Source organism: Sciurus vulgaris (assembly GCF_902686455.1).
Source record: "Sciurus vulgaris genome assembly, chromosome: X".
NCBI lineage: Eukaryota > Metazoa > Chordata > Mammalia > Rodentia > Sciuridae > Sciurus > Sciurus vulgaris.
The window spans coordinates 122364205-122385727 of NC_136471.1; the positions used below are offsets into that span (position 1 = coordinate 122364205).

A 21523-nucleotide genomic window follows, 5' to 3' on the forward strand; every position below is an offset into this window, starting at 1 on the left:
ATGAACATTGATGTGGATGTATCACTGTAGTATGCTGATTTTATAATTCTTTGAATGTATGCAAAGGAGTGGGATCACTGAATCAAATGGTGGTTCCATTCCTGCTTTTTTGAGGAGTCTCCATACTGCTTTCCTGAGTGGTTGCACCAATTTGCAATCCCACCAACAATGTATGAACATACCCTTTTCACATATCCTCACCAACATTTATTGTTATTCTATTTTTGATAGTTGCTTACTAGAGTGAGATGAAATCTCAGTGTAGTTTTGATTTACATTTCTCTAATTGCTAGAGATGTTGAACATTTTTTCATGTATTTGTTGACCATTCGTATTCCTTTTGAGAAGGATCTGCTCTGTTCCTTTGTCCATTTTATTGATTGGGTTATTTTCTTGGTGTTAAATTTCTTGAGTTCTTTGTATATCCTGAAAATTAATTCCCTATATGAGGTACAGGTGGCAAAAATTTTCTCCCTTTCTCTAGGCTCTCTCTTCATGCTCTTAACTTTTTCTTTTTCTTCATTCAATAAATGCCATCCCATTTATTGATTTATTTTATTTTATTTCTTATACTTTAGGAGTCTTGCTAAGGAAGTCAGTTCCTGAGCCAATTTGTTGAAGTGTTTGGCCTATATTTTCTTCTAGTATGTACAGGGTTTCTGGACTAATTACTAGGTCTTTGATCCACTTAGAGTTTATTTTTGTGCAAGGTGAGAGATAGGAGTTAACTTTCGTTCTATTACATATTGTTTTCCAGTTTTCCCAGCGTCATTTGTTGAAGAGGCTCTCTTTTCTCTGATCATGAGCTTTTTAAAAAGGTGTACTTTGCCTGTCACAGTGGTACATGCTTATAATCTGGGCTACTCAGGAGGCTGAAACAGCAGCACTTGTACAAGAATAAGTGCCATAAAGAATCATTTTTATTTTCAACAATATTCATTTATATTTATAGTTATCAGCAATGCATACCTAGTAACATATTCCCTTGTTATGAAATGCACTAAAGACATTATAGAACTCTTCATCAATTTATAATTGTGTTCATAGCAGTTGCATAGGAACAGTATTCAGTTTACTGATGGATATGAAGTAAAAGAAGATATTGGAGTTGGTTCATACTCTGTTTGCAAGAGATGTATACATAAAGCCACAAATATGGAGTTTGCAGTGAAGGTAAGTATATTTAGATTTTTAAATGTAGCTATATCATTTCTTACTTATGCTTATCAGTACCAGTTAAAAATTACACTCTTTGGTAAAAGTGCCTTTTGTTATAAGTTAAGATAAATTTAAGTATATGGACTAGTGATGTTCAAAGATTTTAATCTGGAATCAGGGATTCCCCTGAGGCTAAAAATAAGATGTTCGTATATCCAGTTAGCCCAGGGTAATACAGGTTTGTACCTCACATTTTTAATAGTACTCCTTTTACTCTCAGAAGTCCCCATTTTATGGTCAGGGTGTCAGAGAATTCCTCAAAATTTCATGCCAGATTTTGTGTGTTTACATTTTTCTGGTAAAAACCTTCATAAATTTCTTTACATCTAAAGGCATCTGTGAACCAATAAAAGAATAAGCGCCATGGTCATACAATTTATGATCATTAGCAGTGTTAATTTCATCAGGTGTACTAAGGCAGATTTTTCTAAGGCTCCTAGTTCTGTGATGAAGTTTGAATTTCAAATCTTAGTTGTGAATGAACAAATACTATATTCAAAGTATCTGCCTTTTTACCTCTTAAAATTGTAATCTCTGCTCTCCCCCTTCAAACCATTCAATTAATGTCTAAAGCTTCCAACTTTTCTTGAACCTTAGTACTAGTTTGTAAATACGAATAACATGTTCAGTTAGTGAGAGAGTAACATTGTTATTACTGTTCCAAACTTGGATCTAATTAATTTAAAAAGTCATCCGGATCCATATGGCTTTCTATCACATATAAAGATAAACCATAGAAATAACAAATAACATAGTATTCTACTAGTTGATCTCATTGGAATCTAGAATACATAGAAACTTTCAAGTTGTTTACATAAAAGGAGGAACGAGAATAATACACTTGATGTGCACCTTAAGGATGTGTCTTGCCATCATAAACTTATCAGAAAAAAACAAAAATGTCCTCAGGCCCCCCTTAGAATTGCATAAACCAGGAGCAGTACACCCAAATCCTTGAAGTTATCTCCAAACTATTTGTGTATTCCTGTGACTTAAGTTAAATTCATAAATTCAATCCCAACATGACTGTATCCTACTGAAATTACAACAAATCTGAGGTGCACAAGTACAAGTATAATGTATACTGGGCTCAGATTAGCAGATCAAAGAATGTTGTTAAAAATAACACTTCCCAATGTGTTCTGGTTTTCAAGAGCCTCTTCACTTAATCACTTAACATGCCTATTCCATATACCTTCTTAATTATCCACTTGCGTAATTCCACAGTCATTGGCAATTGGTTACAATGAATACATAGATGTTTATCTTCTCTTTTCTTCAAATTGGGAATTTGCTTTACAACTAAATCTATTTCAGAAAGATTGGACTCAATATTGAGTTAAGTTTTTTACTAAGTTGCTGGAGTGGTTGGCATACATTTACTACTGACCTGTTTTAAAATTGAATATATGAAAGCCACAAAATTTGTTTCAGACTACCTTTTGAGTGAATTGAAATCAAACTTGTATTTTTAAAATATATTGCTTTAACAGATTAAAACATTATGAGGAATGTTTTAAGAAGCAGCTGACATACAGGGATTAGAAAGCTATGTTAGAATTTTAAGGGCTTTGTTATAATTAAACTTAATTCTAGACAAGTAAAATTGTAGGTGTGGTTTTCTGCATAGCTTTCTACTTAGCTTCAAAAACAAGTTTGTTCTACTTAACTGTTAATTAATTTTTGTAAGTAGCTTACAACTAACGGGATATTTCATTAAAGAACTTTATTAAAAGAAATGAAGTTAATTCAATAAACAGATGCTAGTTGTGGTGTTATAGACACATCCAGCCCTTAATTATCTGTAGTGGTAGATGGTTAGAAGTCAGCTGAATTCCCAAAAGTTTGAGGCATTCAAGGGTAGAGGAAAAGATATCTTAACTGTGTTTCTGTACTTTCTCTTGAGGCTTTTCAGTTTTTAGTAAGTCCTAAACTTACTACAAATTTACACTGGAGAGATTGGTGGGAATGTGACTCATGGGTTAGCATTTACAGTTTTATCGTCTATATCAATACTAGCTTTCTAATTCAATAGTCTAGCCAGGTAGTTGAACACACCTAAATGATAAATGGCATGCATGCAGACACACACACACACACACACACACACACACACACACACACACACACACACAAATGATACCTAAGGTCTGTGGCTATAAACATTCACAGTTCATGTTTATGAGATTTTGTGATAAATATTTGCCTTTTAGATTATTGATAAAAGCAAGAGAGACCCAACAGAAGAAATTGAGATTCTACTTCGTTATGGACAGCATCCAAACATCATTACTCTAAAGGATGTAAGTATATTCTTTAATGAGGATCATTTGACTCCATTGTCTAACTCAAATTTGGGATATTTTAAAATGTCATGTGGTAGACAAAGGCCTCCATATAATAAGTTTAAAAAGTAGATTTGAGTATAACATGTAGGATAATTCCATTTCTAAAGAAAAATAATTTCTATAACTTTCTATTTATGCTTTAAGAAGAAAAGTATTTTAACATCATTACTTTTAGTATCTGCATTTGCTTAAACATATACATAAATGTCCAATATTAATATTGCTATTAATTAACATTCAGGATTGACGAGTCTCTGCAGACTCCCCAAACTGTTTAACACAACTGCCAGAGAGAGCTAAATGCACTTATCTACCCACATTACTTTCCTTCCTACAATTCATACTCCCCAGCCCCTCAAGCCCCTGCCTTCCTCTATAGCAGTTGTCACACTCCTCCTGTGCTCTAACCATGCTATATTGTATATATTTTTTTAAGCATGCCTCATTTTCTCATATTCCTCTGTCTGAATTTATGGTTCCCTCAGCTGGGAACACTATTCCCCTCCTTTGCCTGGTTCCTCCAGGAAGTCGGCCCTGCTCTTCACCACCCTTAGGACAAGTGAGGTATCCTTTCCCTGAGCTGTCATGTTACCCTGCTTCCTTTATTTCCTATGGCTTTTATTATAACATAGTATTGGCAAAGTGTGTGCATTGCCCAGGTAGTGGTCAGCTCACTCTTATTGCTGGTGCTCAAATAGGTCCAAAGGCTATATGTGGGTGTTATGAAAACTCTAATTTTCTCAGATTAATTTATTACTGCTTGTTAGAAGAAGAATGTTAACTTAATCACATTAAAATGTGAAACTGTTCAGCTTAAGTGACTGTTTAACATAATCTCCAAGAATTTGATCAAGAAAATTAAAAAAGGATATCTAGAAATACTTTCTCTCAGCCTAGCCTTGGAAACTCCCTGTCACTATTTTTTTATGTCCTTGCTTCTTCTTCATTTCAAATGCTCAATCTCTAAAATTTTTCTTAGACTTTTATTACAGCATCTCCAACACTGTTTTACTCTTATGTGTTTCTCCCATACTACAGTAAGAAAATTTGAGGATAGAAACTTAACTTGATTTTCTCTGTGTTTGAGGCCCTGGCACCCATATAGTATCTGGTACTGCTTATGGAGCTACCTAAAGGTTTCCAGTAACAACACTATGGTGAGAGGGAAATAAAAAGAACTTAAGTTTAATAAAGAGATTATTTCAGTTAGGGATTGCCTGGGGTACAAATCCAAAATTCCAGGGAGCTTTCTATTTCTCTGTTAAGAGTTCACTTCTTTGTGGTTGGATGGAATTTCTCTTTAATAATTAATCTTCCTACCTAATTCTTACCTATAACTAGTTTTCTCAGCTTAATCAAAACGAAAATAATTCATTCATTCTGTGTATGTAAATATAGAAGTTTAGCCTTTGCAGAAATTCCAGGAAAATCACAGGAGTGTGTCCTTGATATCAGTCCCTGCTGTCATCAGTAGATAGAAAGAGATCGAGAAACAGACTCTGAGAACATAAGTTCAGTACCCTCTTGCATACTGTACCCATAGTTGTTTTGATTACCATGACTCAAGTGACACAGAAGAAATTTTCACAGTATTTTTCTGACATTCAGTCTCATCAATTTTTATTTCCTGACATTCAGTCTCATCAATTTTTATTTTCATATTCTACACCTGTAGAAAACTGTTTGCAGATTTTATATCTTTCACTGGTTGTGGCAAGTAAAATTTTTCTTGAATATAAAATGAGTTTTAATCTCTCTTTAATGTATTAAACTTTGGGACACACATAAATCTTCAAATAATGTTTTATATTTTGACGCTTAATTTTATAGGTGTATGACGATGGGAAATACGTGTATGTAGTAACAGAACTTATGAAAGGAGGTGAATTGCTGGATAAAATTCTTAGACAGAAGTTTTTCTCTGAACGAGAAGCCAGTGCAGTCCTGTTTACTATAACCAAAACTGTTGAATATCTTCATGCACAAGGGGTAAGTATTTTTAACATTATTTACACACACACACACACACACACATGCACATACTTTTTTAATATTTTAACTAAAACTACAAATGTGGGAGTTAATTTCTGCACTTAATGGGAAATAACTACAATTAGATTCATTATCCTACTGGTCTCTATATTAAACTTTTTCCATTGAACTTTGAAATACTACTTTGAAATCCTAGCTTGTTTATACTAAATCCTTATGTTTTCCAAGAAAACATGAGCGAGATCATCATTTGAAAAAAAAATGGAGATCTGAGAGGACAAAATTTTAATAAAAAACAAAAAAAATTCATACTTTTAAAAGAAGGAATTCTGGGAAGGAAAGAAGAAAAGGAGAAAATGAGGGAAAGAGGTAGGAAAGGAGATCAGAGGAGTGAGGAGGCATAGAAACAAGCAAGGGATTTACTTCTGTTTTACATTTTAATTCGAAACTAACAAATGGAAATTGTTAATTCTAGAGCTTCCTAACTGCTAGTTAATCAAGATTTGCCTAATATTGTGCCTTGAAATTAGTAGAACTCAGTATTTATTGGAGAATTTATGACTTTGCAATCATCTAAGTCTTTTATATTCTTTTCCCAGTGCCTTATCAGTAATCAGTTAGTAAAATAGTAAGAAGTAATATTCGGGGTATTAGGAACTAAAACTAAGATGATTGATTAGAATATCAACTTAGAATTTGATGGAGAAACACAGGTCTAAAAGGGAGTTATCAGAGAAGCATATGATAAAAGAAGTATCCAAGTAGGTCACTAAAGGAGGAAAATAATTCAAAACTCTAAAGAAAATGTATTTTTTTTTATTATGTGACATAATATATATCAAAAGGCAATACTTAAAGTCCAGGGTGGTTTTTTTTCCCTTCCTCCCTTTTATTCCTCAACACCTGCCTATTCCATCTTGCTGTCAATACATATTTTTCATGTACCTACCTTCTATGCACTATTCCTTTTATTCAGAATGACTTTATCCCATTGTTACTATGATTTATTTATTGTGTTCTTCTGGTCTTGGGTCAGATGTTCTCTGCTTTAGAGACCTTCCTTTACAATGCTATTCAAAGTGACCTCTCCACCTACTTCCCATCCCTCAACCTGTCTATTCTCTGCCCTTCCCAGTTACTGTGCAAGCTTCAAGCACAGAGCATCCAGGATCTATGGTTCTTGTTCATCAGTGTCTACTGTTCCTTATAGAATACATTGGTACATGATAGGCACTCAGTAAATCTTGTGAAATGAGTAAATAACTTGGAGTTAGATATTGTTGCTATTTGCATTTATCCCTAACCCAATTGCTCAATTGGATAAAGAGGGAAGAGGTAACTATTATTGTTCCTCCTCCTCCTTGCTCCAGGTTGATGTAAGAGAATTATGCTTACATTATCAGTATTTTATAATGTCGGGATAAGTTAAAGGTCAGGACTCATCTCATTAGATACACTGCTTCACAGTTTGTGAATAAAGAACTTTCCATAATAGAAATGTATCATTAATGTTAACTCTTTAATTTGTATTTCAATTTAGGTGGTTCACAGGGACTTGAAACCTAGCAACATTCTTTATGTGGATGAATCTGGTAATCCAGAATCTATTCGAATTTGTGATTTTGGCTTTGCAAAACAGCTGAGAGCAGAAAATGGTCTTCTCATGACTCCCTGTTATACCGCAAACTTTGTTGCACCAGAGGTAATTGTGAAAGAGTTTGCTTGTAGTATTTTGGTATATAAAAAGTTGCTTGCTGTGTTTAACGTAGAATAGTTAATCATTGTTAATTGAAGACTTATTGAACAAATAATTATGTTAAAATACTAGCCCTTTATTATCCTGTTTAATGCTTCAATCACATCTGAGTGCTTATAAGAGAAAAATCTAAATTTCTAAATATTACAAAAGCTCTTCAATCTCGCTACTATACTTTACCTGAAGTTTTGGGCACTCAGAACTTCTTGCCTGTCACTTAGACTCCTCTATCCTCCTGCCTCTATCCTTTGAATGACCTCTGCTCTTCCCCCAACTCCTCCCTTTTCTTACTGAATTCTTACTTAAAGGTCCCACACAAACTTGTTACTCGATAACCTTTCCTCTCCCCCCATGTCAAGGATAAATTGAAGCTGGGGGTATGCTCAATGGTGTAGAGCACTTGCCTAGTATGTGAAAGGCCTTAAACTTGATTCCCTAGCTCCACAAAAAATGAATAAACTACTTCCTCATTTTTATTTATTTATTTTTTATGTGGTGCTGAGGATCAAACCCAGTGTTCACACGTGCTAGGCAAGCACTCCACTACTGAGCCACAACCCCAGCCCACTTCATCATTTTTATACACCTATAACTTCAGATATAATTTTGTTATGATATTTATCATGTTGAATTATTAACTATATATTTCCCCTGCCATATCTTGATTTTTTTTTTAGGAAATTGGTCTTTTTTCATATTTGTCATAGCTCATGCCTAATAATAGTGATTATTTAATGCTTGAGTGAATCAGTTTATTCATATATTTTTATGTATGTGTGGTATTTTGTATTATATCATTTGTACTAGGTTATATGTGTTATTAAAAATATTTGTAAATATTTCTCTAGTGCTGTATAAAATATAAATTAATAAGAAATTGATCAATTTGTTCTGTATTTCTCTATGTAACTACATCAACTCTCAATAAATGTTATTCAATTACCAAATTAAATTTATATATACAAATTGTATAATGTTCTGGAATAGGTTTAATTGTTATTCATGTGCCATTGAAGTTTTTCTTATACATTGATTTTGAAAATATAATTTAGTTAATAGCCTATCCAAATACATAAAAAACAATAGTGTGATAATGCTAATATTTTACCTTTTCTAGGTTTTAAAACGACAAGGCTATGATGCTGCTTGTGATATATGGAGTCTTGGTGTCCTTCTTTATACAATGCTTACTGGGTGAGTGTGTACTATTTATTCATCAATATTTTGCTTAAATTATGTAGTTTTTTAAAAAGCCCTATGTTGTAATATCTTTCTTTCCATGTTTTCTCATGCTCTCTTATATGCATATAAAATAAAATACCACATTTATAGCAGTATCATTAATGTCTTGAGGTCTTAAATTGATTTTAACTTAAATATTTATAGTACCATATATTTAGACTACTTCTAGCTATAAAGCTTTGTTTTAATAAAGTATTATATTAACTGAATCAGTACTTTCAGAAACTTGAACTGAGTATAAAGATTACCAACCTAAAAAGAAATTTTATTCATTAACGTTTTAATTTTATTATAAATTAGTTACACTCCGTTTGCAAATGGTCCTGATGATACACCAGAGGAAATATTGGCACGAATAGGTAGTGGAAAATTCTCACTGAGTGGTGGTTACTGGAATTCTGTTTCAGATACAGCAAAGGTAAGTATGGCTTCCTAGTACAAGCTCTTTTTTTATTCTGTTTTGGTTTTGGTGCTGGGGATCAAATCCAACACCTCTCACATAATAAATATGTACTGTACCATTGAGCTATGTCCCCAATGCTGATGCAAGCTTTTGGATCTTGAGAAAGTAATTTGTCCTGGTGAAAAGAAATACTATCAGTTAAAAACTTTGCTTAAGCCAAGCACAGTGGCACACACCTGTAATCACAGCAATTTGCAGGCCGAGGTAAGTTGATCGAAAGTTCGAGGCCAGCCTGGGCAATTTTGTAAAATACTGTCTCAGATTTTCAAAGGGGACTGAGGGTATAACTCAGTCATAGAGTACTTGCCTAGTATACATGAGGCCCGGGGTTCAATTCCCCAGTACTGAGGGGAAAAAAACGTATAAAGTAGTATATTAAGGTGATGTTACCAAATAACTTGAACTCCAAAATGGACTATTTATTTTCTTTCCCAGAAGACGTTGGTTTGGCCTTGTTATCTATACAGCTAAAGCTACTTCTTACTGACAGGCATAATGGAAAATAATGGTGGTACTCTTTATTTGCCTATTATGTGCATCACACTTCATTGCACCTCATTATCTCATGTAATACTGATAAAAACTCATGTAAAATAGATGGTAGTATCCCCTTTACAAAAAGGAAACCAAGGATCAGAGCTTTAGTATGAACTCATCTGTGGTTACACACCAGGTACATGTAGATGCTTTAAATAAAATGTCATATTCCAAAGCCCTTGTTCCCTGGAATAATTACACCATGTTCTAGTTTTTTTTTTTTTTGGGGGGGGGGGTTGTGGTACTGGGGATTGAACCCAGGGCCTTAGTGCTTGTGAGGCAAGCACTCTACCAACTGAGCTGTATCTCCAGCCCTCTAGTTTTGATTCATGTTATGAAGAAAGGGGTCTCATCTTTTTCACAGTAAACAGTAGCATAGTTTTATAGCCTCTGCTTGAAGCCAATTGAAAAGCCCATCTCTCTAGATCTGCCATCCTGAGAATAGCACTGACTCTAATAATAGCACTGACTCTGATTTCAGTTTATTGAAAGAAAATTTTTTTTTTTTTTAAAAAGTAAGGTTTCCACTTCAAAATAAGAAAAACATAAAGGAAATGAAGACACATTGGTAAAAGTGCTGATTTTCTTAGGGATAGTTTTGTTTTCCCCTGGACAGTTTTGCGATATTTTATTCATTTTAAGCACTTTGGCCCACTTTCAGAATTTGATAGGAGAGATCTCTAATTTGTTCACTTTTTCTTTTTTATTTTTTAGACTCTTCCTTATTGACTGATTGATTGATTGATTGAGAGGGGGGTCTGTCTTTATTGCCCAGACTGGCCCTGAACTCCTGGGCTTAAGTAATCTTTCACCTGCTTCAGCCTTCCAAATTGCTAGTACTATAGGTGCAGGTCATCACACCCAGCTTATGTTTTATTTCTAATTCTGTTCAGTAGCTCATTCCTGTTCTTAGCTGTTAATAATAACTAAAAGAAAGAAACCATAACTGTCTAGTAGGAGAGTACTTGGAGCAACATCTTCCCAGTGCCCCATATCTAGTCATCCACTAGGTTCTGTTAGTTCTTTCTTCTTAATACTTCATTTCCATCCATTTTTCTCCATCTCTTATATCCCTACCTGACGATGTAATTTTCTAAATTGGAGTCTCCAGGCTTGACCCCTCAAATCCATTTTCCTCTACACTTAGTGAGTGTGATCTCTCTAAACTACAAACTTATTACGCTCTTTCCTCCAGAGTAATTCCAGGTTTGCTAACACAACTTACAAAGACTTTCCTCATCTAATCCCTTCTCACCTCTCCCACTTCATTGGCTGCCACATTCTCCTTGACAATTTATACTGCATCCATGTTGCACTCCAGTCAGTTCCTCAACTATGACATGTTCTCTTGCACCTGAGGTCGTTTCTCAAAACGCACTCCTTTCTGTCTATCTGAAATGCTCTGTTTCCCCCTTACCGTCTGTAATCCAGCTCCTTCTTATCCTTTAGGTTTCACCTTCCTCTTAAGAGGTCACTTTTAAGCTATCCATCTAGTTAAGGTCAGGTGTCTCTTTATGTTCCTCTAGATACACCTTGTACTTACTTGTCCTTCCCATCAAAGAACTTCTTGTTTGCTTTTTCTGTCCCTTGCTGAACTGAAAGCTTCATAGGGTCAGAATTCTTCTCTGGCGATTATAAATGACAATTATGTTATTTTGAAAAGGTGTAAAGCCATGTAGCGATGATATGAATCTATATTCCATGTATAGAAGGGTGTTTGGATATATACTTAGTATTAACAGTGATTGCCTCTGGAAGAGTGGAATTATGGGTGTTGTTTATGTTCTTTCATTTCTCTGTATTTTCTGGTTTATATGTAATGCCTATGAGTTACTTATGTAGAAAAAAATTTAAAGACTCCTGTAATCTTTGGAGCAGGGGGGGCCGCATTGAGCACCCTCCAATTGAATTCCTCTTATTGGATGTTTATGTTCTGCTTTTCAGTAGCAACACCAAAGTCTTAGGTAGTTGAAAATTATTTAGAAATAAACCTACAAAAATGTTAGAAGCTCAAAAAATCTGAGGGGGAAAAGAGTCAGAATCCTTAAAGATATGCAAAATGTGGTATACTTACCCTTTGTAATGCACCGAAATTATTGTTACTCAGAGATGGGAGACGAGAGATTTGGAGTATTTTTTTTTCCAAATTGTCATGTTGGTCAAATTGCTTTGAGTCCAGAGGTCTGCTACCAGGATAAAACAGTGTCATAGAAGCTAAGGAAGAATCTTTACTAGAATCACATGCCACAGAAATAGAAGCAAAAAAATAAAAGAGGGGGGATTAAGCTTATTTTACTCTTATCCTTCACATGACAGGACCTGGTTTCAAAGATGCTTCATGTAGACCCTCATCAGAGACTGACTGCTGCTCTTGTACTCAGACATCCTTGGATTGTTCATTGGGATCAACTGCCACAATACCAACTAAACAGGCAGGATGCACCACATCTAGTAAAGGTGAGCAGTCCCCATTCAGTCAGTATTTTCTCTATGTCTTCCAGGAGGGACAGGGCCAGCAGAGACTGAGAAGCCCTCTCCATGCCTTAGCAACTTACCTTTACCTTCTAATGTGAGGTCCTCTTACATGGTTGACTTAGAAAAGTCAAGGCATGCCAAAATATCAGTAATGAAATTAGTTTAAGAATGACTTGAATTTCTGTCAGTCTACAGAAATAGGTATTCACTACCAATAAGGACAGATAAGTTTATGAATAGTCCTTTTTTTAATATATTAAGGACTTCAACAAAGACAAAAGCTGAATAGTCCTGAGAAAAATAAGGACCTCTTGTTTTGAACCCATCCCTATACTTTCAGATCTAATTCCAGCCTCCCACATCGACCTGAGTTGAAGTTAAATTAGAGGATTTGACCAGTGTGGTTGTTTTCATTGTGAAAATAATAAAATCTATATACATTTGCATCTAAAAATGTGGAAGAAAAAACCTATGTCATGTTTGGGTACATGTCACTTTTTTTTTTTTTTTTTTTTGTGGTTCTGGGGCTCTAACCCAGGGCCTTGTGCTTGCAAGGCAAGTACTCTACTAACTGAGCTATCTCCCCAGCCCATACATGTCACTTTTATTATTAATTTTCTTTTCTTTTTTCAGGGTGCCATGGCAGCTACATATTCTGCTTTAAACCGTAATCAGTCACCAGTTTTGGAACCAGTAGGCCGCTCTACTCTTGCTCAGCGGAGAGGTATTAAAAAAATCACCTCAACAGCCCTGTGAAGTGACCTCAGTGAGATATTTGGTACCATGGTGTAAGCTGATAGCACAAGTTCTGGCGACAGGTAGCACATATCTGAAAGACACCTGCAAGCACACACTGTCCCAGCTGGTACCCATAATGCTGCTGCTCCTGCTGCTGCTCCTGCTTTCGTCTCTTCTCGCTTTAAATGATTGTTAGCAAGTTAGATTTTCCTGGAGCTTCGGATGAAATGAAATGAAAACATGATGAAGATATATTCACTGAATCAACAAGAAAAGTAATGAACATAATACCACCTAAAATACACTGAATAAAGTACTCTACACCATATAGCATTATTTTTATAGGAAATATTTCATGTCCCTTAAATATTCTTTGTTAGTTATAGGGATGGACAGTTTATGTTAAGCACTTAGCTTAAACAATCCGTTTATATTAGCACTGTATCCCTTGTGCCATCCAACATTTTGTATGTTTTTGTAAACAGTTCATATACAGTACATTTCTGTACTGCTTTCTTTAATGTATACATGCCTTGTTTAACTTGGAATCTATTATTAATCAATTGACTATTAAATCTGATTAAATAGCTCACCTGGATTAACAGTATTGTTGGACAGCCCTAAAAATGGCCACATGTGGAACAGCTGTTGAATGTAATACTTTCAAAATGTACATATCTTTCCCCTTGTCTGTTTCACTGGTTCATTTGTTTGTTTCTTAAAGTCAGGTGCTCTGTTAGACTAACCTAGAGAGCTGTTATGGTACAGAACGTTATGTGTGGGGGGCATGAAATCAAGAGTACACCTATGAAGTTAGCCCATATACTTTGCAACTCCGTAGGGTTCTTTCTTGAACTAAGGAAGTAATCCTTGCACTTTCACTCTTACATAGTGTCCATACTTAGTATTTGGCATATCACTTGGGATTTTGCCAGTATACATCAAAGACCTTCAAGAGTCATGGTAAAAAGTTTGGTGAAGGAAAATTTAGCAAACCATAATCGAAGTCCTATTGGATATTTCATGTTTAAATAGATACTCTATATTAAACACTAATTTGAATGTAATGAAGGCCACAGGCCTCTATATGAAATTAGACTTAAACTTTGTTATTCTAGGGAATAAAACATTCTTGATCAAACAATATCTGTTCTAACCTGAAATCATGGCTAAGTTAGGCCAAGTGAATATTTATTTTCTGAATCCCTCCTGATGATTTATATCCATATAATTCTTCCTTTGATTTTAGAAGTGACCAGTTTTCATAATGGTCTCCAGGTCCACTTACATTGCAGTGTTCCTTATCTACATCTAATTTGCTAGTTTCAACTATTTTATTTGATGATAGAAACTTCTGTATCCATCATTATTGTATCTTTGCCAAACTACCTAGCATATATCAATATACGTAATGTAAAAAAAGTAACAGCAAGGAAGAAGTGATTTAACTTACCTCATCAGAATGTGCCCAAACAGATCTTTCTAAGTCATGTCCTAAGCCAGTTACATCAGAAATCTTCTGCCAGAAGCTTTAAATCTTCCCATAAGAATATCAAGCCAATAGAGTGTGCTTTATCTAAATGTCTTGAAAGCCACTTGTCATTCCTTAATTTCTCCTGTATGCAATTAAAAAAGAGGAAATTTATAACATTCCTTTTGCCCAAACAACATAAAATGATTATTGCATAGAAATTAAATGTAAGTTTACCTGCTAAATAAAAAATGTATAAGAGGAAGGTTATCAGAAGATCTAGATAGAAAGTTTTTTTTTAAGCTTTTGAGCATATGGATGCTAACTATTAAAAGCTGCTTTCGGTTGCTTGGAAAGAAAGCTTTTCTCCCCCTCTCTGTTCAGTGTTTCAAGCCATGGTCATCCCAAATTATTATCACTTTTTAACTCTTAATGTAACTCTGAGCAGAAAAAGATATATTTTCAGATTTTTAACAATGATGTTACTCCCTAATTGCTTAGGAGTATTGTCCATCATCATCTTTTGGAACTAGAAGTAAACATATAAATCCTTATAAATTACCTGGTTAGATTTTCTCATATTGTACATGAAGAACCTGAGAACCAAATCAAAGGCTAGAATCCTTAACTTTTTTCATTTTTTTTTCTTCATAACACCATGCTGCCTTTCCTTCATATTATCCCCTGACAAGTAGCCGAATTAAAACTATATATTTCTTAAGGCAGTCATCTACTTTTATAGGATACCAAATTTATTTTTCTCTCAAGGATCATTCCCCTTATCTAGTCAAACTCAGTTTTATTGGCAAAAAGCAAAAGTGAAAGCTCTCTGCCTAAAAATGCAGTTTATTGGCTTAAATTCTTCCGTCTGTGGTTCTGATGTTCTCATTGCCTTTGGGCAAACTTGGCCAACGATGTGCTCCAAGTGTAGTGCTTGTGCTGAGTTGAACTTCCCATTAATTTCTCAACGTCCAGTTCTTCCAGGCCTCTATGGTTGTGGTATTGAGAACCCTGAAGTCTTCTGCCCTTTACAAGTTGCTTCCAATTTTTGGAGCTTCTCCCAGGAGTTGTTAGTCCAGTCTTAAAGTTATTAGTACCTTTTACAAACTTCCTCTTAGTTTATAAAACACAATAATATTCAAAATGGTAGATTGCATTTAACATTGCCAAGCACATACTGGAATGTATGAATTACACTACCATGTGTTTTGTATCTTCCCTTTCAAGTGATGATATTAAATTAAGGTAAGTTTTTTGTCCATTTTTTTTTTGCCTTTTATGAATCATTTTAGGTCTTCCTGGTTTATAGTGATATCTTCTTTCTAAATACATTAGACCCTTGATTTTAACAGATTTTATTTATGTGGGTACATTTATTCACAAGCAACCCCAGAAGTCCGAAAATGCAGTGATTTTGGCAAAGCCTAATATCAAGATGCTGTGAGACTGGCATGTGGGAAAAGACACTGAAAGGGTGTGTTGTGTATGCAGTAGAATTCACCCATTTCACATGCATCACACTCCAGTGAGTGATTTTGAATCAACAATTTCCCATCTGTTTTTAAGAAGTGGCTGCTGTTGGGGTCAGGGAACATCTGAGGAGGTGGGGCTTTGCATTTAGCTGTGCCCTCTCCCCTCTCCCCAAGCAAGATTTGAACAGAGGGTGGGCGAGTGCAAAGGCTTCAAGAGAAGGCAGAATGTGTTTGGTAGGAACAGAACTGGGTAGGCCCAGTCTAGAATGAGAGTTGGCATTCAAGATTTAGGGACCTTGGTACAGATGTGCTTAATCATATGGAGGCAAGCAATGCATACTCCCTGACCTTTATAAATGACTTACCATTTTTTCAGCTTGCTTTACTACATTTTATAGAGTAAACTAGATCTTATGGTGATATTGAGCATTTGAGATTTAGGAAGGTATTAGGACAGATAGCTCAGGAATATAAAAGGTCTATTTTCTGTGATTCATAAATACATTGGATTCCATGGCTGATCTTGGTGCTTAAACCAGAAGGTTCCAGTATAGTCCTAGAGATCTGTCCTGAAAGGTTCAATTCCCTGTGACTAACTTTAAACTGGATGTATACTTTGAGCCTTATTTAATTCACAGATAAGTTTGACTTAAGTCAGTATTTTTATTCCAATTAATGAAAACAGTCCTCTTTTCAGCCCCAGGTTGCTTACATTTTACTGGTCTCCCCAAGTGACCATTGGTGGAGACCAATTAATGAAGGGATGAATTCACTTTCTTGAGACTGTGGTATTCTGCAGAGTCACACTTAACCACTTTTTGCAGTGAAGAATCTACAGAGTGATGATACCCAAATATGGATGGCCAAGAAGAATTTGTATCTACGATATGCTTTATGTATTTTTGACACTGCTGCATTCTGTGTGATCAAGTGACTTGTAACTGGTTCCAATGTGACTTGAGTGTTCTCAAAGAATAGTAACTAAGTCAATTTTCTTAAGTCTGGTATTACTATCAATCTCACATTTACCACTTTAATTCCAGTCTTTTAACTGTTCATAACAGGGCATACCAAGGGTTGGGATGAGAGCCTACTTCCTACCTCTTCAGGCACTTTCCTCATTATTTTGCCATGTAACCTTGAACTGCATGATAAGCTGTTTAAATGTCCATGACTTCTCCCAGAGTAACTAGCAAAGTATATGACATTTTGAATAGAGATTAGTGGAAATTTAGAGATAGAAGTTCAGAGGTGCAAACCTTAAGAAAATGTCTTTAGAGCACATACCATATGAGTACAGTATATGTAAACGTATATGAAAAGAGAGTTGCTATAATAGTCCTCTCTAAGTAGATTAGTTCAATATCTAATGGAAGTGAGCATCTTTATTCCTATTATCACTGTAGTACTGATTGAACTGTATACTGAGTTTTTCAAACAAGTATTTAAAATAGAACTTTTAAATACAAAGCAAGGACATAAGGATAAAGATTTTGGTTTGTGTGTCTACATGTAGTTTACCATCTAAAGCTTTGATTTTTAATTTAAAAAAGCTTCAAGGTATTGCCATTCATTAGCATCCTTAGTGATTATGGGTGATGAGTTTGTAATTCCTAAAATCATATACATGTTTTAGTTTATCTTAATTTTTGCCCTAAACAAAAGGGAAGGTCTACACCTATGGGTTGTAATTATTTTGCATTTTCGGCCATGGGTGGGAATGGGATGGGTAGCTCTTAAAGCAGTTTTTAAAAAAGAAAAAAATCACAAATATTTTTCTACTATTATATATGATCTTACTTTATACTAGTTTCTCTCTAGTAAAGGCATGCCAGAAGCCCAAGGTACCATATCACAAGTTCTTACATATTGTACCCTTTATTGGTGGTTAAATCACATCAGATGCTTGGCACTGCTGCCATAATTATGAATTGCTTGTAAAGAATCAAATATCACTGAATACTTTAAATTGTTTTACTTAAGAGTCTAATCTGGGAAGTTTGCAAATCATACTATTAATGTGTAATCTAAGCTCTTTCAAGATGTATCCATGAATAATCCTGGAACAATATTGCTTGTATTCCTGTCGTAGAACAGGTTTTGTAATCTTTAAAAGAAATGAAAATTTATATAATAAAGATTCAAATAAATTCACATATGTCCCTTTTATTAGATTATTTTGATTATGTGATGATTAAATCTTATAATATCAAATTATTCTATCCAAAGCATATTTTTGAAATTGTATTGCTAGAACTTAAAAAAGGAATATTTCTGAAATAGGTGCAAAATAATTTTGATATTCATCATCTTGTTTCACCCAAAGGATTTGTCAGATCACACACACATGACTCACATTAGTTATACATCTTACTGATAAAAAACCTGATTAATGATTTGAAAGATACAAGTTAGTCACTAGGCACAAATGAAACATTATTTTCTTGGAGAAGTGCAAAACTACCAGAGTACTCCAAAAATGTCCCTTTCCTTTCTCATTACAGTGTATTTTGGATTCAGAATTAAAGGATAAGTTTCCTGATGAATGTTATATGTGAAGACCTTGTTCAAACAAAGGGAGTCATTTGCTTTTGCAGCTTCCCCTTTTCATACCTCATTTACACAACTTAATGATGAACCCCTGTTCTCTCTGGCCAGCCATACATCACAAATTGCAGGTTTTACAATAAGCCATCTATAAAGACTAAATGTATATATATATGTATACACTGGGGATTGAACCCAGGGGTACTCAACCACTGAGCCACATCCCCAACCTTTTTTATATTTTATTTAGAGACAGGGTCTTGTAAGTTGCTTAGGGCCTCGCCAAGTTGCTGAGGCTGGCTTTGAACTTTGGGTCCTGCCTCAGCCTCCCGAGTGCTGGGATTACAGGCATGTGCCACCGCACCCAGCTGACCAAGTATCTTGCTAAAAGCATTTTAGAATAATTTTTTCATTTTTCTACTAGCAAGTCTCATTAGCATGTTTGAAAGGAAATTTGAGATCATTGATTTCTGAGAGGGTACGTGTTATATAAGCCTGAAGTTACCCCTTTCTCTCCCTATAGATGTTTTTAGTAGTTTTATATTTGGAAATATCATAGACTGGGTAGTTTAAACAGTAGAAATTTATTTTCTCAAAGTTCTGAAAGCTGGAAGTCCAAAATTCAGGTGCCTGCAAGCTGTGACCTCTGCCTTTGACTTGATGGTGCCCTCTTTCTGCCTCTTCACATGGTTCATCCTCTCTGCATAAGCATCACTGATGTCCCTCTTTGTGTATGTGGTGCTAGGGATTGAACACAAAACTTTGCCCATGCTAGTTAAATTCTCTACCACTGAGCAACATGTTCAGCCTGTTCCTTTTTATAAAGACACCAATCATGTTGCATTAAGGCCCTATCCTAATGGTCTCATTTTAATTCGGTCACCTCTCCAAATACTATGATATTTAATTCTGAGGTACTGGGGGTTGGATGTTCAACTTTTGAATTTGGGGGAGATAATTCAGCTGGTTTAGGCATTATCCACTTTGATAAATTTGGGTATTCAGATATGATGGCCAGTATTAAGTTCTAGTTGGAATTATACTGACACTGTAAGAATGTTAACTGTATTTGTTTTCTGTCACTTTTGTAATAACCACAAATTTAGTGACTCAAAACAATGAAAATTTATTTTACAGTTCTGAAGTTTCGAAGTTTAATATGAGTGCCACTGGGCTAAAATAAGGGTCTCAGCTGGGCAGTACTACTTTGGGGCAGTTCTTGGGTAGAAGTGTTCCTTGCTTTTTCCAGTTTCTAAAGACCACCTGTATCACTTGACTCATGGAACCCTTCCTCCATCTTCAAAAGCAGCAGCATGCTTTGGGGAGGGGTGGGGAGCAGCTCAGTATTAGAGTGTTTGCCTAGCTCTCTGGAGTCCCTGGGTTCCATCCCCAGTACTGCAAACTTGTTGTTTATAGCAACAGTGGTCTGGTCCTCTTCATATGCATCTACCTCTCTGATCTCTTCTGCCTTTTTCACTTATGAAGATTTGTGTGATTAGATCTGATTTACCCAGTTGATCTAGAATAATTGCCCCATTTCAAGGTCAACTGATTAGCAGTCTTTGTTGCATCTGCAACATAAATTCCCTTTTACTATGTGAGATAACATTCACAGTTTCCTGGTATTCATACATGGACATCTTAAGAGTTTACTAGTCTACCACCATGATTATCTAGAGAAATTCCTGACTCCTTAAGCTGACCCAGAGTAGAAGTATTTGTTATGGGAATGCTTTCTGCAGCTTTGTGTTAATGCACCCTGGATTGATAGAATTGACACTAAAAAATATAGGTAAAAGAAGTGCAGGATGATGCTTTAAAAATACATAGCCAGGCTGCCTAGGGATTAGGGCAGACATTCCAAGGAAACAATGATTAAGCTGAGACCTAAAAGAGGAAAGGTGAAGAACAGAACATAATGTATGGAGATTCAGACAGAATAAGAGGTTCTTGTGAAAATAAAATGTTGTGTATACCTGGAGCTTAAAATATAAGAAGACTTGAGACTCAAGTGATAGGCAGGGGCCAGATCTTCAAATGCATAATTAATCATATTAAAATTTGAATTTTACCCGCTTATTTCCTTTACTACTCAGACTGAACATCATGGCCTCATAATTGATCATCTGAACTTCTCTCTCAGAAGCATCCTTAACTTCCTTACATCTTTGCCTTTATACTACACCCACTGAGCAAAACTCCAATCTTGGATCATTTTGGTTTATGCTGTGTGTACACTTCTGGACACTATATGTTGGAAGAAATACAATTATGCAAGCTGATACCACTGCAATCTATTGTTTTCTAAACTCAGCTAAGTCCCCTGTACTATTTGTCAATTTTATTTTATTTTTCCATGGTCAGATCCATTCTCCCATTTCTTTTTCTGAACACTTTTATTGAGATACAATTCACAAGTCATAAAGTTCACCAATTTACAGTGTACAATTCAGTGTTTTTTAGTATAAAGACATGTAGCCATTATTCTCATTATCACCAAAAAGAAATCTTGTACCCTCTTCCAAGCTACCACTGTCTTTTCCTTGGATAATTGCATAGCATCTAGCATAAATCTCGGTTACCACCTTTACCCCCTACAGTCTGTTCTTAACCAAAGGCAAAATAACATGTTTAAAACTTCCTAAGGATTACAAGGATCTGGTCTCCTTACCTCTCTGATCTTGATCTTATCTCCCCAAACTTTTCTCTTAGCTTGTTGCATTCTACCCACACTGGACTTCTTGCTACTTCTTAATTAAAAAAATTTTTGAGACAGATCTTTCAATTTTACCCAGGCTGGTCTTAAACCCATAGGCTCAAGAGATTCTCCCACTTCAGCCTCCCCAGTAGCTGGGAGTACAGGCACTTAACAGCCATGCCGAGCTCCTTCTCACTATTCTTTGAATATACTAAACATTGTTCTTCCTGTTTTCTCTGCCTACACATTTCCCCCAGATGTCCACATGATTTACCTCTTTCCCAGTCATTCTTATGAACAGTCATATGTGGGAACCATGCTATTTGTCATGGAGAAATGAACACTGATGTTTATTTTCTCCTTTGAGATTTTTATATTAGGCAGTTGACAGAGATTGTGTGTGTGTTGCTGGGGATCAAACCCAGGGCCTCACACATGCTAGGCAAGCACTCTACCACTGAACTATATTCCCACCTTGACAGAGACTTTCCATTTTTAAACATTTGGACTTCCAGCCAGGTGGCACAGGCCTGTAATCCCAACAACTCAGGAGGCTGAGGCCTAAG

The 21523-nt window shown here is 35.4% G+C and overlaps 1 protein-coding gene across 7 annotated transcripts in view; it reads left to right on the forward strand.

Moving 5' to 3' along the window:
• RPS6KA3 (ribosomal protein S6 kinase A3) overlaps positions 1-17870 on the forward strand; it is a 146161-nt gene extending 128291 nt beyond the window's left edge. For 6 of the 7 annotated variants that reach the window (XM_079122869.1, XM_079122871.1, XM_079122867.1 and 3 more), the window contains 8 exons: positions 1048-1173; positions 3432-3521; positions 5397-5555; positions 7099-7260; positions 8432-8508; positions 8857-8974; positions 11873-12013; positions 12665-17870. In XM_079122869.1, the coding sequence (XP_078978995.1) occupies positions 1048-1173; positions 3432-3521; positions 5397-5555; positions 7099-7260; positions 8432-8508; positions 8857-8974; positions 11873-12013; positions 12665-12787 (996 nt within the window). In that variant the 3' untranslated portion in view covers positions 12788-17870. The remainder of the gene's footprint in view (positions 1-1047; positions 1174-3431; positions 3522-5396; positions 5556-7098; positions 7261-8431; positions 8509-8856; positions 8975-11872; positions 12014-12664) is intronic. The other variant, XM_079122868.1, reaches the window with a different exon arrangement.
• Positions 17871-21523: the final 3653 nt, after the last annotated feature.